General features: G+C 40.9%; 2 protein-coding genes across 9 annotated transcripts in view; one reads left to right on the top strand and one right to left on the bottom strand.

Moving 5' to 3' along the window:
• Positions 1 to 17: 17 nt before the first annotated feature.
• On the top strand, positions 18 to 7,678 carry PGRMC1 (progesterone receptor membrane component 1). Its single transcript, XM_024567096.4, has 3 exons — positions 18 to 432; positions 3,716 to 3,871; positions 6,469 to 7,678. The coding sequence occupies exons 1-3, from the start codon at positions 108 to 110 to the stop codon at positions 6,570 to 6,572; spliced, it is 585 nt and encodes a 194-aa protein (XP_024422864.2). The 5' UTR covers positions 18 to 107; the 3' UTR covers positions 6,573 to 7,678.
• A 2,236-nt stretch (positions 7,679 to 9,914) lies between these two features.
• The window catches only part of LOC112310639 (A-kinase anchor protein 17B), a 35,007-nt gene continuing 27,909 nt past the window's right edge, over positions 9,915 to 17,012 (bottom strand). For all 8 annotated transcript variants that reach the window (XM_045201008.2, XM_053917520.1, XM_045201005.2 and 5 more), the window contains 2 exons: positions 15,986 to 16,217; positions 9,915 to 14,391 (listed from right to left, as the gene is read on the bottom strand). In XM_045201008.2, coding sequence (XP_045056943.2) covers positions 12,763 to 14,391; positions 15,986 to 16,217 — 1,861 coding nt within the window. In that variant the 3' untranslated portion in view covers positions 9,915 to 12,762. The remainder of the gene's footprint in view (positions 14,392 to 15,985; positions 16,218 to 17,012) is intronic.

Here is a 17,012-nt window from a genome sequence, read left to right as displayed (position 1 = left end):
TCCCTGTTCGCCTAGCGGAGCGCGCCACTTGCTCGCGCGGAGAGGGAGGAGAAAGCAGCAAGTTCCGGAGCCTTCCCAAATCCGGCCCAACCTTTACTTCAGTGATCATGGCTGCCGAGGATGTGGTGGCGACGGGCGCCGACCCAAGCGAGTTGGAGGGCGGGCTGCTGAACGAGATTTTCACGTCGCCGCTCAACCTGCTGCTGCTCGGCCTCTGCATCTTCCTGCTCTACAAGATCGTGCGCGGGGATCAGCCGGCGGCCAGCAGCGACAGCGACGACGACGAGCCGCCCCCACTGCCCCGCCTTAAGCGGCGCGACTTCACCCCTGCTGAGCTGCGGCGCTTCGACGGCATCCAGGACCCGCGCATACTCATGGCCATCAACGGCAAGGTGTTCGACGTGACCAAAGGCCGCAAGTTCTATGGGCCCGGTACGGCTGCTGGCCCCGGGGACGCGGAAACAAAAGATGGGGCCCCGGCACGAGGACGGATCCGGGAGGGGCACGGGGGGAGCGGGGCACCCTCAAGGGGGGAATGGAGACCGAACCAGTGAGGGCGGGCAGGCAGAGAGCCGGGCAGTGGCGGCGTTGTGGCTTCCCTGGCGGACGGGGGACAAGGGGCGCTCTAGAAGGGCTGTGGGCCAGTGAGGACGGAGATTCCTTGCCCCGTGCGGCCAGCGCCGGGATGGGGGTGTGTGTGGAGAGGCTGATGTCTTAAGCCGGAGGGTGGGGGTAGGTGGGTGAGATCACGAGGCTGGAAATGGAGTGTGGGGGACACAACAGAATGCAATGTTGGGGGGGGTTCGAAGGTGTTGGGTTTGGGGATTTCTGAAAGGAGGGGGTGGTGATGTTAAGGGCGGCATGGGGGGTTGCAGAAGAAAGGAGGCCTGGGCTTGGAGACAACGCGAAAGCCGATGACGCCAGGAGTAACCCTGGTGGAATGTGAGGGTGTGGGAGAAGGAAAGGGAGATGGGATTAGCAGCAGGTATAAGCTTCGTGTGTGCGGGGTGAGTGATGTGAGTGCGCTGTGTGTGCGTAGTCAGTGTATGTGGCTTGTCAGGCGTGTTTGTGTGCCTGCGCGTGCGGGCGCTTGGAGCATGGCATGTGTCAGGTATGTGTGTGGCATGTGTTTGGTGTGTGTGTGTACGCGCGCGCGCACTATGTTTAGCAGATGGGGGAAAGCTGAAAGGTGAACAAGGGCGGTTCCATAGGGAGAAAGGAGCTGGTTGGAGGAGGAATAAAAGCTGAGTGTGGCGGACAATGGGAATGCAGGAAAATGAAAAGGTAGTACAGTATTTTAGTCTATAGTAGGAGAGAAAGGACTACAAACCAAAAATATTGAAAATGGAGGGAGGGAGAAGTGGGAGGATCCTAAGAAACAAAGGGGATAGGGCTATAAAGGCTGCTGGGTGTGGAGATTCAGGAAAAGCCGACCAGAAGGGAAATGAGGGGTGGAAGACTGCTGAGCTGTTGGAAGGGGAAGGCTTGAAGGGGGCCTTTGAGATGAGGCTTCTCAAGCCAGGTTGGATCAGAATCACCTGATGCGCCTGAGGAAAATACAGATTTCCGGCCTAATCACTATAACAACCGAAGACTCGAGGTGGGGAAGATCCCATTTAACACGCTTCTTGAGGCCAGTTCGAGATGCAGCCAGGTTTGGAAAGTCCTGCTAAATAGAATACATATTTGCAGTAGAGGAAGAAGAGATTTTAGCGCTTCCAATATGGACTCCTCCAAAGCCGGGGAGCTCAGCGAGTATGTACACACTGACCATGCTCTTTTCCCTGCTGCTCTGGAGAGAGGGAAGAGTATAGAAGGCAGCAATCTGGCCATCCCCACCCCCACTTTGTTTTACTCTCACAGTCCAACAAATCAAAATCAGATGTGTTAAGATTCTTAAGGAACTCTCCCACTTAGCAGTTTTTCTTTGTGGATCATTTAGAAGACCTACTTTCTGCAGACGTGTAATTGTCAGAATAATTTGAAAATCACACCTATATTATTTGTCACTCAGGTGGCACAACAAGAGGCATTATCAGTAAACATAATCACGCAAATAGCTGTTATTTCTGAGCTACACACCATAAAGCAGTCAAAAACATGTGCATGTGAGGCACGGTCAAATAATTTTAGCTTGCAAAGTCATTGAGAGGGATGTAGGCCTGTGCAAAAAGCACAAAACAGGCAACCTGGTTTCTGGCCTTGGATTGTTGACCAGCTGTGTGACCTGGTGCCAAGCATTGTTCTCTCTGGGCCTTAGTTGTGCCTCTTTAAAATGATGAGACCCCTGTGGGATCTCTCTAAGTCTCTATCCTGCACTGTCATCCTCTGAGCCCATGAATATGTGACATTGTGTGGAAAAGATACTTAATGCCACAAAGGATTCCTAAGAATTATGCATTCCAGTGCCTATTCTCTGCATGGCACTTATGTAGGTACTGGGACTATGGCAGTGAACCCACACTCCCCCCCATCTCTGCTTGTGGAACGTACATTACAATGAATATACATTCTGATGAATATTTTCCAAAGTCTTAATGTTCCCCTCAGACTATTCTGTGACCATAATTTCTGAAACTGAGGTCCAAGCCCATACAAATTGGCCTATTTTCAAGCACTAAATGCTACCATTTCCACTGAAAAACTGAAGGGTTTTTTTTTTTTTTAATACTTTGGCGGAAATAGCATATAATGATTTAAAAGCCATTTTTTGAATCTTGTTTGCATTTAAAGTTGATCATAAATTTCATTATTTTAAAAATCCTAATGGATTGAAGTTTCAGCTGATAAGGCTATATTGAAACTTGACTCATACTTGGCACAGTGGTTACCTACGAACTTTAATGTCAGGGTTGCTACTCAACCTTTGGGGGAAACACTTTACACTAGATTCTTTTCATTTACTTGTGCAATATTTAAATGAGTCTAAACACCTACTTCATCTACAGAATGATTCACCTCTCAGGTAAAAGTTCAGCATAATACATATAATAGCATTCTAATGTTTTATAGAATTATTTTGTGGTATTGATTCAGCCTCTATTTTCCATGAAAGTTTTAGGATTTTCTTCAAGCCCACCAAAAACAAGGACAGCTGGTCTCAGCTAGCTCTTTATTGACAGTGAAGATTATGTAACACGTGGATAGATTTCTGAACCACTGATAGTCATAAAAGAATTTCTCCTGCAGATGCCAAATGTTAATATTTAATGCAGTCTCGCAACCAAAGATACTTGGACAATTTTAAGGAAGTGTTTTGTTCTCACTTAAGAAAACCTTAGGATATATTATCTTAAGAAACCGTGACTTTCACTGGTGTGTAACCCAGGTGCCTAGAACAGAGCCAGACTCTGGGTTCAGTCCCCTAAAGCTGAATTCCGACCTGTGTACTCAGATTATCTTGGATCAGTCCCTACCAGCCTCCTCGCCAGGAGATAGTCATAGTTTTTATTAGCTATTTGAAAATCATAGGAATTGGGTGATAATGTATAGCATATTTTGATTGTTTTAGTTTAAAAGGTTAATGACAGGCCTTTTAGTATCCACTGCATAATGATTCAAAGTACCAGTATCACTTACGGTTTCCAAAAGGAATTGGATATTTCAAAAGTGGTCCTTCTGTGTTGATGGTAAGGAAGCCATTTTCTGTGTGGTAGCCACAGAGAAATGAACTGCAATAAAGAATTGGTCTTTGGTTTTGTTTTGTTTTTTAAAGAGGGGCCGTATGGGGTCTTTGCCGGAAGAGATGCATCCAGGGGCCTCGCCACATTTTGCCTGGATAAGGAAGCTCTGAAGGACGAGTATGATGACCTTTCTGACCTCACTCCTGCCCAGCAGGAGACCCTGAATGACTGGGACTCTCAGTTCACTTGTAAGCATTTTTTTTCTAAATTGTGCCTGGATCAAATTTCAACGAGTAATAGGATTCAGGGCAGTCCAATAGTTATTGCTAAACAGCCTGAAACTTGGGAGCATTTTGATAGGCTCCTGAATCTTGGATGGATCAAATTTATGGCTTGAAGTAATTGCAGCAGTGCTGAGTCACTTGCCATGGTTGCATATCAACTTTTAGCCTCGTTCTCCATGGAAACTTGAGTTTCTGGTTTTTCAGTGTTTGAGAGGTTTGCATAGATTCCACACTAGGATTTGGTGGTTGGTGTGAGGGGAGAGGAGAGCGGCCATCTTGGCTACAGAAAGGGGTTTTCATAAGTCCTCATTTGTAGAGCTTGCCGTTTAAAAGCAGCCCACATTTCTGTTGAAGAATGGGAGACTTGTATTATACAAAACAGCTTCTCTTTGAATCTAATTGAGCCTAACTATAGGCCTCGTCTCTGCAAATGATGCTTATAATGTGCCCGGCAACAATGGGGTCCGCATTTTGAAAAAGAAAAAGCGAAGGAGACACTTGTTTCCTGGCTTCTGCTAAGGGCTGCGGTCCTTGGGGAGAAGTAAGGTTGGATGTTAAGTTCAAATTCTGAGCACTGAGACATTGGCTTTTATCAAATCTAAGTATTTAATTATTCCTTTAGCAATATTTCATTGTTAAGAATTTGAAGAGTAATCTTTCCCAGCTTTGAAGCAGTATATGAAGACTACGATCATTTCTTTTAAGGAAGATTTTTTTTTTTTTCATTTAAAATGTGGTTTTACTATTTGCTGTTCCCTATAATCAGTTAAATATTACTGGCTTTTTTGGCTAAATCTAACCATTTTCTTTGCAACTAAAGCTGACTTCAGAGAGAGTTCTTGGTTAATAATTAGCCAGATGTGGGTCTACCTTTAGAGTTTGGATCCCAAGCAGACTAAGTGTAGCTTTCAATTCTAGAGGCAAGTCTTTTTACTTGGAAAACACAATTCAGCTATCTAAAATAGTCCCTCATTTTTTGCATCCTCAAGATGCCTTTGTAACAATAGATTCTTCTATATGAAACCAGTGAGCTGTAATTTACAACTTACAGAGCTCTATGTTCTGGGGCTTCCCTTCATTGGTAGGGTAAAAACTGGATTTTCCCCTCATGAACTGAGGCTAGCCCCTAATACTCTTGTGAAACTTCAGCTATACCTAGGGTTCGTGGAGCTTTCCCTTAAGGCAGGTTTCTCAAGTACCATCCAGCTTTTGTCTTGCACAGGCCCCAAGCACCCTAGAAACCTTTATAATATATTTAGATAGGGAAGTTCCAATTGTTCCTGGTGATTATTTCACACAAAAGCAGGTCTGATTACCTGGTTAGACAGGTTGGGTATTCCTTTAATTCTTACCCATATTCAGAAAGAGGAGGCTCTGTCCTTTTGTCCTCTGACATTGAGATGATTAACCCTGCACTAGCTTGGCCACAGTGATACAGCCATTATGGTGTTGGTGGTTTGCTAACTCCATTCCTGCCCAAGTCTTGCATTCCAGTTTCTCCTCTTACATCTGTTTTCTCCAGCATCTCCAGTGCTCTGCCTTCTTGACCACTACCTTTAACAATGTATAGCTTTTTCCTCATGTTGGGGAAAATTTCTATCTACTATTTTCTCCATCTACTAGATTATCATTCATTCCCTCCACTGTCAAGACAACTGTCTAGTAAGTGGTTGTTCCTAACCACTGCTTCGTTTCCTCTCTGTACCTCCTTGCCTCTCTGTACCTCCTTGCTCCCAACAGTATGATTTCTATCCCCACAATGTGATTGAACTGTCTCTGAGGTTTCCAAGGATCTGCTTCTTGCCAATACTAACTTCTCCAGTCCTTGTAATGTCATGTTCCCCTCCAGAGTCCCCGTTTCAATCCATGGAATCTCCAGTTTTCACTTCATTAACTCATGTTTCCAGTTCTCCTTTAAATTTATTTCATATTCTTCCCTTTCCACTCCCACACTGACACGCCCCACTACTCCTGGCTCTTGTTCCTTCGCGTGCCTGCTGGCCTCCTGGTCTCTCCTTACTGTAATCTGCCCTCAACACCACACAGATACCATTGTTGCCAAAGCACTATTTTACTTGGTGATACCTTTGTCACAAACCTCCAGTGCCCTTTGCCACCTGTAGGACAAGTCCAAACTCCTCGGGCTGCCTTTCCACATCCTTCATAATATTTTCCCACACTGCTTAGCCAACCGTACTCCTACTCCTGCTGACCTGGTCTCTTTATCACGTGCCAGATATGTTCATTCTCACTTGCATGCTTTTGTATGTGGTGGTTTCATTTTCTGGAAATCCCTCCCCAAATCCTTCTGCACATTTTCTAAAGCATATTCTAATTAACTCATAAGAAGCCTTCTAAACCCTAATGCATCACATTTGAACACTCATTGCACACTCATTGTCACACATCACCACCTGTTTTATATTTCTTCTGAACAAAACTGAGAAGCTGGACACATTGCTGAGTAGATTGTTGGCCTCTAATCAGAACTTTCATATGAACTGTGGTATTGATTTCCTATTAAGCATGAAAGTGACCTTCTGTGTTTTCTTTACCCCCAGTCAAGTATCATCATGTGGGCAAACTGCTAAAGGAGGGGGAGGAGCCTACCATGTACTCCGATGACGAAGACCCAAAAGATGAGAATACTCGGAAAAACGATTAAAGCATTCAGTGGAAGCATATCTATTTTTGTATTTTGCAGAACCATTTGTAACATTCCAGTCTGTCTTAAAATGTGGTGATTTCAATATTTAGAAAAGTTTTGAACTTGCTGTAAATTTTTTTTAATTAACATCACTAGTGACACTGATAAAGTTACCTTAGACTGCATGATGATTGTGTGTCATAAATCCAGAAAGTGAGCTACAGTGCTGTAATGCAAATGTGAGTACTGTTTTCCTTCTATCTGTATTTACAGGCTGAATTTAAATTTGGTTTTCCTGAAAGACAGGTTAAGACTTGGGTACTTCTCCCAAACAGGTAGAAATGTACAATTTGCAAAGTCCTTCAAGCACAAAGAACAGAGGATCAACTTTTAGTCATGGTTATTCTCAACTGAACTAAAACAAATCTGCAGTGTCCCAAAGGTTTTGACGTACATTAGACAGAGCTGTCCAGTGAGAAAACGAAATCTCAAAGCTGGGCTTAGTTGTTTCTAGATGACATTGTTGTCCTCCTTCAGACACTTGGACACCCTCACTAACAGTTCTCTATAGTGAGGATTAAAACACGATTTGAACATTCAAAAGGAGCTTTGGGGAAAATCAGCTGGCCTGCCTAAAAACCCAAATACATGAAGATCATAGGGCTATCTTCCCAATATCCATGTTCATGGTGGGGCAATGGTTATTTTACATGATTTGACAGGAGGGGCATATAGAACAGGTGTTTGCTCCCCTAAGAGCCTGTACCCACCCCTGAATAATGAGGAAACAATACACATCACTAGCCAAGTGGTTTTTGAAGTAAAGTATATTCATAAGGTAACAGTTAAACTCTTAAGTTGTTGCAAAACTAGAGCCACTGCAAGAGTAGTAGTCAAGTGTCTAGGTCTTTGATATTGGTCTTATTAACAATAAACTTAGCTTAAGTAGACTGTACAGTTGTATAAGTTCGTAAGTGTTGTGTGAACAACTAGTGAGGTTTCAAACTTGTAGTTGAATAGTATTTTCCTTGTATTTTCTTGTGAACCATGTTTAATGGTTTTACCTCAAATCATAAAACAAAATGAAGTGCTTTGGTCAGTTAATAAAATGGTTTTACCCAATATATTGTGGTGAGTTCTGGTTTTTTTTTTTTTTTTTTTTTTTAACAATCTCAGGAACCAGATTAAATCATTTAATTTTAGCTAAATACTAAGAGTTCAGCTTTTGAGTAGATTTTTTTTTTTTGTATTCCAAAAGGAACAAGTAAATGGGCAAAACATCATAGAAGTCTACCACAAACCCATATACCAGCTGTTAGAAATGGTGGATTGGGCCCTGACTGGTGTGGCTAGGTTGGGTTGGGGGCATTGTCCTGCAAAGTGAAAGGATGGTCATTAGTTCAATTCCTGGTCAATGCACATGTGGGGATTGTGGGTTCAGTCCCCAGTGGGGGTGCATATGAGAGGCAGAGAGGCCACAGATCAATGATTCTCTCACATTTATGTTTCTCCCTCCCTTACTCTAAAAGTAAAATCTTTAAAAAATAGATTCAATTGATTTTTTTGTGACTTGTCGAATTCTGCCTCTTTAAATCAGAACTTTTCTAAACTCAGACCTCCATTTAGTTCTATACATAGCAAGGATATAAAAGAATAATTTTAGCACTGGCTGGGCGGCTCGGTTGGAGCATTCCCCGCACACCAAAACATTGTGAGTTCAGTCCCCCATCAGGCACGTATGGGAGGCAACCAATCCATATTTCTCATATCGATGTTTCTGTATCTCTCTTCCTTTCTCTAAAATCAATGAGGATTTTTAAAACATTTTAAAAGGATAATTTTACTGAAGGCATTGTTACTAAGTGCCAAGGCATAGTTTTGTTTTAATGTACCATCTGATCAGGAAAATAGTCAGGAATCCTTAGAGAAGCAAAGTTATTCACTTCATGTCAAAAGGGGGATATCAGATTTGCATGTACAGTCAGTTGTATAAACAGACAACCGATTACTCTGAATATTAGTGTTTTGCCCTTTTAATGTTGGCAGTTTTATTCCAAGATACGTACTTCCTGAACCAAAGAGGGCTCACAGCTTTGCATGTTTTATGTTGTTAAAAGGTATTATTGCCTGGTTTTGTTTTTAAATGTGCTTTCCCCAACTAGGTTTCAGTCAACAAATAATCGAGTTGCCTGTTTTGTGCCAGACAACCTGTTATACCGCCATATGCTTTGGGGAAGGGGCGGGAAAGAAAAGAACTTGGGCCACATTTGCAGCCTGAAATGTCCTTTAGATGTTAAGATTAGGCTACTCCTCTCACAAAGTTAAACAGGTTTGTCTGAGGCCAAGAGGAAAACATCCAGAGCCTGGTTAAAGCTTCAATCCCCAATATCCTGATTTTCCTCCATTCAGAACTAAATCAACATCGTTTGATCACATGTGAAAGATATTACCATAAGGCAGGACTGGTCTAAAAACTTCACAAATGCAGCTCACATATTCATTAGCCATTTTGTGTAAAAGGCTCTATTCAAGATGAAGGAGCCACCATAGGCCAGTGGGGAAAATGGCAGGTGAACATGTTTGCTCTCCACCTGCTTTCATCAAACTCCTGCAGAGACACTGTTTTCAGTGCCAGTGTCTCTGGGTCCTAAGCAGCATTCCCTAAGTGTTTTCAGTATCTGTCCAAATCTGACTTCTCTACGTTATGTCACATGCACCTTACCTCGGAGGGCCAAACTTACGCAAACCTGAGATCCAACAAAAATCCATACAGCCTTTTCCGTCTCAGAAGGAGCTCTTTGAACCCAATAAGCACCCTTTCACCTCTCGAGTGCCCAGATTGAACTCTAAGTTATATATAGTCTGCCTTCCTTATATAAATAATACTTAGAGGCAGTTTGCTGTACATTTCATGTGAAAATACAGTTAACTCACAAATGGTCAAAGGGTGATTACTGAGGCCCCTAACTTCTCAGACTAGACTCCCCATCCCACAGCCACACTGGTTTTGGAGCATTGTGTAAGTTTAACACTTCCACCACGGGCCGAAGGGATGAGATGAGCTACCGTGGAGTCCATTTCTTACTCTTCCATAGCACTGATAAAACCTTGGCTGAAGGGAGAAAAGTCAAAAATCCCCATATCCCAATTTCAACTTATCCAGAATAAAGCTGTGGTTTTGTCATCTCTGACAGTCAAGTCCCATAAACTAGCATCATAAAGGGAAAAGTTGCAAAGAAACAACATTGAAAGTACACATGTATATTTTCCAAGAAAATGTTATTGTAGATGTCCAACATTCCAGCTAAGAGTATGGTGAATGAACCAAGACTCTATTCACTATGACAATTTTATTTTTAATTTATCTGAAAATTAAACGTGTTACTTCTCTAACAACACAAATGAGAGAGAGGATCAGCAACATTAAGTGCAAGGCAGCATACCATAGGCAGAAACTTACCCCCCATCTTGGAATCATCAGCATTTATGTAAAAGTTAACACTTTTAAACTGTCTTGAATAAACAAAAATACATTTATTTGGTTGTTATTTTCAAAACTACCAATTTACATGGCTTTCTACCCGAGAAATTGAAACAAATTGAACAAAACCACATGGACAAATTTTGAGCTTTCTTAAAGCACCATCCGCAGCACATACAAGGAAAAACATGAGAACACTTATTTAAAACGACAGTTTAAAGTTCAGGCCTTACTTAATAGGACACAGAAAGAAATACCTTTGCCCCAGTTAATTAAATAACAGTGCAGCAAAGAATAATGTTAATTAATAGAAAGTGATGACAATATTTTCAGTTCTATTTCATTCCTTGCTAAGCCATTCAGTTGAAAAGTTCAATGATTCCCTTTTCATTTAAGTCCTACACAAAAAAAGAGGTTTACTGAGATCTAGAAGGTGTTACCAGAAGACATAAAAACCGAAGATTGTATAGGAAGTAACCATAAAACCAGTATTTTTACTTTCTTTTAGGTCCCAGGGTGGTATGTAGTTAGCAAACAAAACAAAACAAGACAAAAACATTGCATAGACGAAACTTAGCACCAGTTATATTATACAAAAAAATGCACATGCTGTTTTAGGCAATTTATTTTTTATTATTTTATGTCTTTATGAGCAGCAAATTGTTTCTGTGACTGAAATCCCAACAAAGAAAAAATTATCACATAACAAGAATTTGAGGTTTTTTTTTCAAAACAAGCACAGCTGCTTTCCATAACATTCTTTGTTTTAATGGCATGAAACATGAAAAAATAAGGAGGCAGAGTCCCAGCGGAGGAGAATAATGTCTAGTTTCTGATAGCTGTCTGACAAAACACAAGTCGTTAATAGTTTAAAAGGCTGCTTGGACAACAGTACTTTGAACATTAATAGTCATTGCTAGTTTTTAGAAGAGAAAAGGCATTTGCCCGCATTAGCAATTTTTCAGATTTGACAAGCCAAACCTAGTTTTGATGGCAGAGTCACTGGCTTAAAAGTGGAATTGAAGACAAGAGAGCCAACAAATCATTTGTTGGTTACTATCTTAATAATAAACATCATCTGCTTTGTTACATTTATTTCTGAACTTTTGCATGTACTAGCAGACGTCTGTTGAATGTGATTACAAGAGATCAATGAAACAAACCGTGGCTGTTGCTTTAGAGAAATTACAAGATTGTGTAGCCCCCTCAGGTATCAGGTTGCTCAAGAGGCTGGTTATGAGCACACATTGTAACTCATCATTCTGGGCAACCACGCTGACTGGCATTCTACCTCGGCTTTACCAGCTGGTACTTTTCTGTCATGTTAGGACTGTTGGAAATAAATCATGTGATATGAAAATGTTGCCTTCCGATACTTCTGTCAATTAAAATCATCTTTTCCTGCTGCTGATTGTCTAATCCCATTGATGTCTTCAATCGCCAAGTCAGGTATACCTTTGTTAGGGAAAAAAGGCCATCTACCGCCCCTGAGGTCCTAAATCCAATGTAAGGCAGAATGAATCAGCCAAGCTTTCAATAGAACATGCACTGCATTAAGATGAAGTCTTTACGAATCTATAAAATAGTTCAATTTAAAAACATATTCAAGAAGTCCAAAACCAGTAAGTAAAAAGATAAATCGTTTATGTTGAGAGTTTACAAATCCTGCACATATGCGACTTTCCCTAACTAGAAAACTACGGGCCTTGCCCTCGACTCTTCCAACCCCATGGCATTACTGAGTATTGAGGAGGCACTTGTTACCGTATAATAAAAGTCATATTGGGGATATTCAGTGGTTTCTTACAAACTGATATCACCCAACCCTGAGTGAAAGGATTAGATAACCTGAAATGGAATACTGTCATCTCCTCTCTTCCCAAGTGCCATTATTGGTGCTCAAGGATCTTTCAATGTTTCCTTTTGCAAGTCCCACTGGTGTATCACTTCAGTCCTGTTGCCTTTCTAGGCTGGAATGACATGAGGTTCTTCAAAAAACCTCTGCTAATTGTCCACTGTCCCATTAAGCCTCAAAGGGCTGTCTGAGCCTCTTTTAGATTCTTCTTCCAAGACTTTGTTTCTAAAAGGACAATTCCTTGAGTAGTATGAACATATTAATAACATTAATTTCTTTCTAATGGATGCTCATGAAACCCTCTAATGTCAAGAAGAAGTCTATGTTCTAGCCGTTGTCTCATTTCTTTTATCCATAGTTGTTTCTAGATAGATGAAAGTGAGGGAAGTTTGTTGTATGTGGTGTTCTGACCAAATCGAAGAACATGTAAAAAGATCCTTATCCATTGTTGTCCTCTTTGAAGATAAATGGTGCTAAATGATGACCTTATGGATAGCTAAAGGGCCAAAGAGGCTTTATCTCAATACCTCTCAATGATAATTTGCTCCTTCACTGGCACCAAATTAAAGTTGCAGTTGAACTGTAGAAATGTCGATTTGGGGGATGAAGAACTTTTGCAAGTACATTGTTTTACTGAGCTTCAGAAACTGGATGTTTTGTATTTCTAAAGCTTGCCAACACACCTGCAGTGATTTTGACCTATACTTTAGAGTTTGATAAGAGAAATAAGGTTTTTCATTTGACCTTGCTCAAGCTTTTAAATGTTGCTCTCTAGATCTTGTTGTTGCTGACTACATAGCTATATTTAATTTTAAATGCTCTTCTTGCAAATTGTTTATTGTGAATAAGGGTGTTCCTGATCTAAGAGACCTTCAAAACATTTGAAAATATACAGAGCTAGTGTAGTTCTTTCCTAAATTATAGCTTCCACAGTCAATGTGCTCCTGACTGTTACTTCTAATAGGATAATTATCCAAAGTCAGCATGAAATCCGTGGAATTCTCATGTCTTCTGAACATTCTTACATCCTGGTTATATTCTGACTTCTGCAGAATCTCTCTTCTTTGAGGAAAACACCTCGAATAGAAAGCATTAGCACATTGTGATGATGTTGTTGGCACATAAAAGGGCCTGTAGTTAATTTTCTGGTCAAATGTATTATCACTAAACTTCCTCTTCTTTCTTGTGCTGTCGTCTAATATGTCACTGGAATTGGATTTGTGGTAGTTGCCCTGATAAAACAAGTATTTGGGGGTTCGCCTTTCCTCCTGTTTGCTGTTGTTGTTCTTGGCTTGCATGGAATTGTCTTCATCCTCAAGCCATGAACATCTCTGTTCATACTTGGACCTCTTACCAGGTTTCCCAAGCTGGTACTTAGAGAATTTCTCCTCCCCAAAATGTTTCCACTTTGAATACAAGGTAGGCTGACTTGATTCAATTTGTTGATTGTAAGTGATGACTTCATCAGTATCAAGAGATCCTCTTTCTGGGGTACTTTCATATGTGGTCACAGATTTCTCCTTCTCCTCTTTGTTTATGGTAAGGGTTTCACTGAACCATTCAGAATCACTACTAATTTCCTCTAAGGAATCTGTGAACTCCAACTTTAAGTTTGCTGACCTTTTGAATGAGGAAACTTGACTTGGACTTCTGGATTTGGAATCTCTGACCTGGTAAGCATAGGTCTTTTCCAACAGATAGCCCTTTCTATAAGTTGGGGTCAGCTGATCATGAGCTTCACTGACTGTATCCGTGTGATGATTTTTAAACTCCTTAGAACATTCTTTGGCATAATCCACTTTTGCTCTTTTTTGTGGTTTATGCACAAGATCCTGAGTATGACTATTTGCCCAGTAATCATCTTGAACCTGTTCTTTCCTTTGCAGCTTTTGTGTTTGGCTCAACATGGTTGAGTGACAACTACACTTTCTCAAATTGACTTGAAATCCGTTTCCCTTAGCATGCACAGACCTCTGCCACTGACATGTACTTGTTGGGTGACTTGGTTCTAGGCAGACAGAGGGATATTCTGAAGTCTGATAATAATGGTTTAATGGAAAGTCAATGAAGTCATATGTTTCATAGATTTTATCTTTTCTGCCATGGTCTCTCTCAGAAAATTTGGAAGGATAGTATTCATTAGAATAGAGGTGGTCTTCTTTTTCAAGAGGTTGATCTTTAATTAACGAAATTTGCAAGGTACTCTGGTCAGAGACACTGTGATTGTATTCATTGGTTAATAATTTTCCCGTTTTCTCTCTTCTAACTGAATATTCTCTTTTTTTCCTCCAGTGGTAGTGGGAAGATTTATGTAATTGAGTTCTTTTCCCTTTCTTTGGTTTTTGTTTATTGGCAACTTGATATCTGGGCATTTCTTCCTGGTTTTCAAGATACTGAGTATTTAACTCTTCTTTCTTCAGAGTTTCCAATGTGTTCCCCAGACCATACTTAGCTTTACAGTCTGCAACTTCTACCTCCTGTGGGTTAAACTGTGTGGATTCCTTAAAAAAAAAAAAGGTTAAAAATCTGACATAAAAAACTAAACAGATTAAAAATTTCAAAGAATATTGGGATTTCTGACATTGTTGTAAGAGGTTTCTACTAACACATAGCATAGATTCAAATTAGGAAGAATACTGCAGTGAGGAAACAGAAGATACAAAACTAAATGTTTTAGTCTAATATGAGCTGCTTTTACTAGGTCTGTGCCCATCCCTATGTTACGAGGCACCATGGTTTACATACCTTCAAAGCACATGACCCTTTTTTTATTTGTTCACAAACTGGGGACATGAAGAAGAATAAGAAATGGTCTATAGCCCTCCCAAATAACCATAAAACAAGAAAAGACTGGTGGGTAAAATGTGAGTCTGCAAGACAGTCAAGAGGCTTAAAAGATAACCTGTCTTTCTGTTTTTCATTCCAGCTCCTTCCTATGGATTGCAGGTCAGGGTGTCTCTGCCCACCCTCAGTCAGAGACAACACCACAAGTAAAATGTGGCCATGGCAATGGTTCTGTCTGTGGTGCTATCTGCTCTGCACAACCACAGGCCAGGTGAAAAGTGCTGCCCACAGTCCCACCCTGCTGGAAGAGTTTGAAGCATACTTCTATTGACACCTGCTACAAATCAGGGTATAGCACTTACCCATTACCTGGGGTTAGAATGTGGAGACTGTGTAATCAGTATAAGGTATCAGTGGGACCAAGAATTAGGCATCATACATATTTAAAGAGATAAATTCTTTAAAAGGAATCACCCTTGGTAGTCATTAAAGTAAACTAAAAAAGATCCAGGTAGCCTTATTATAAATGAAAATGTAATATTTTTCTGATCCTGATTTCACTGTTTGGCCACACTAATGAGAAAAAGACTGAGACTACAAATATACATTTAAATGAGCTCTATCTACTAATGCCATTTACTGTTTGTACAGTATTAAAAAAACACTGAATATGGATTTTTAAATGAACAGTTTGAGAGACTTTCTGACCTTTACTTGGGAACATCTGCTGAGTCTCGTTATCTTTAGGAGGTCAGTAAGTGGGGAAAAAAGAACTTCTAAAATTGGAACTTTCCAAACAAAACAATTGCTCTGCAATATGAAAAATTCCTTAGCAAATACTCAAAAACTAGACTAATGTGAGCTTGCTACACAAAGTTTTCTGTTCAAAGCTCTCCCTTCTTATTCAGATCTGATGCAGAAAAATGGACAAGTAAAATTAATGGAAGACTACAAAACTAACACATACACCATCCATTTCTTCCTCCTGGTATTTTTCTGTTACATCCATTAGGAACTTAGAAAAGTAGATATGCTGGCTATAATTCCCTGGGTAAAACTGGCCTGAAGTTTAGCAGCACAAAGCTTGTGTGACAGATGGCAAGGGTGAGACATAACTCCTTGAGGAAATTTGGGTACCTGTAATGTAAACCCACAATTGGGGTTATTAGAGATCAATGAGCCTATTGAAAATAAACCCCAATGAATGCAATGTGTCTTCCATGGAATCGATTTTAAATAGGTGACTGCTTAACTGAAAGGGTTGTGTCTCAAAAAGAAACTGAACAATGAACAAATGGGAAAGAGCCTTACTGCAATTTTCCTCAGGAGCACCAGTAGCAACCAAACGGCCTCCACCCGCCTCTGAGCCAGAAGAAACTTCCTCTCCTCCCACTCCTCTGAAGAGTTGGGCTCCCGAGTCGCCTCAGCTTTGGCTCTGTCCCGTTTCCTTGGCCGATGTCTGTCCCTTTCCTTCAGGGCTCGCCTCCTGACCCTGGCCTTCTTCCTCTTTTCCTGGGCTTTCCTTTCTTCCTCCTTTCTTTTTCTGGACAATGATTAAAGGTCAACCATTCAGAAGGTATTTATTTGCCATTTGCTCTCTTCCCCACTCCTTCACCACTGTGGGTGGGGAGAGGAGGGAGACAACATGGACAAACAACAGATCATTTAGGTTTCCAGGAATCTTTCAAAGCTCACCTCGGGGCCTGACAGAGACAACTCAGGATAAAAAATACTGTGACACATCCATCAAAGGAGAAAGACACATGATCCCACTGATCAATTAGAAGCATGTACAGGAAACCTTACACAGAGAATTTCAAAAAAAAGACTACATAATTCAAAGGAGGGGCCTCTAGCTCCCACTTTCTCAAACCACAAGCATGGACTACTGGAGCAGCTTTCACAGTGATGATTTTGGTTTTTCTTGAGATCAAAACCTTCCACAAGCTGGTTTCATGTAGGCAAATAAAGGTTAAGTCAAGGAACTCAGAAAATCTTAAGTGTGAGAACTGGTCCTTTGTACATATTATACAACAGAGTACACCATCATAAAAACATACTGGCTTAGAAGAATATGGGCTTTTTCTTTACTGCTGTTTTCTGAAAATTTGAACTGTTTTGGTTAAGCCTGTATGGAAACATGGAAAGGCCAAAAAAGGACAATTATCTGAGTAAGAACTTAGCCACAAGTCAGAGGATTATCTCAACTACATGTTCGGTTCAGAAATTTGAGTGGGGGAATAGCTACATTGACGAGGCATAACTTCTGGCCAAGTTTCACAGACATGACCTCAAGTAAGGCCTATCACCTTGCCACCTAAAAAAGTGAGAGGCACAA

Source organism: Desmodus rotundus, chromosome X, assembly GCF_022682495.2.
Source record: "Desmodus rotundus isolate HL8 chromosome X, HLdesRot8A.1, whole genome shotgun sequence".
NCBI classification, from domain to species: domain Eukaryota; kingdom Metazoa; phylum Chordata; class Mammalia; order Chiroptera; family Phyllostomidae; genus Desmodus; species Desmodus rotundus.
The sequence above is the reverse complement of the archived record's forward strand: the minus strand, read 5'-3'. Positions and strand labels throughout refer to the sequence as shown.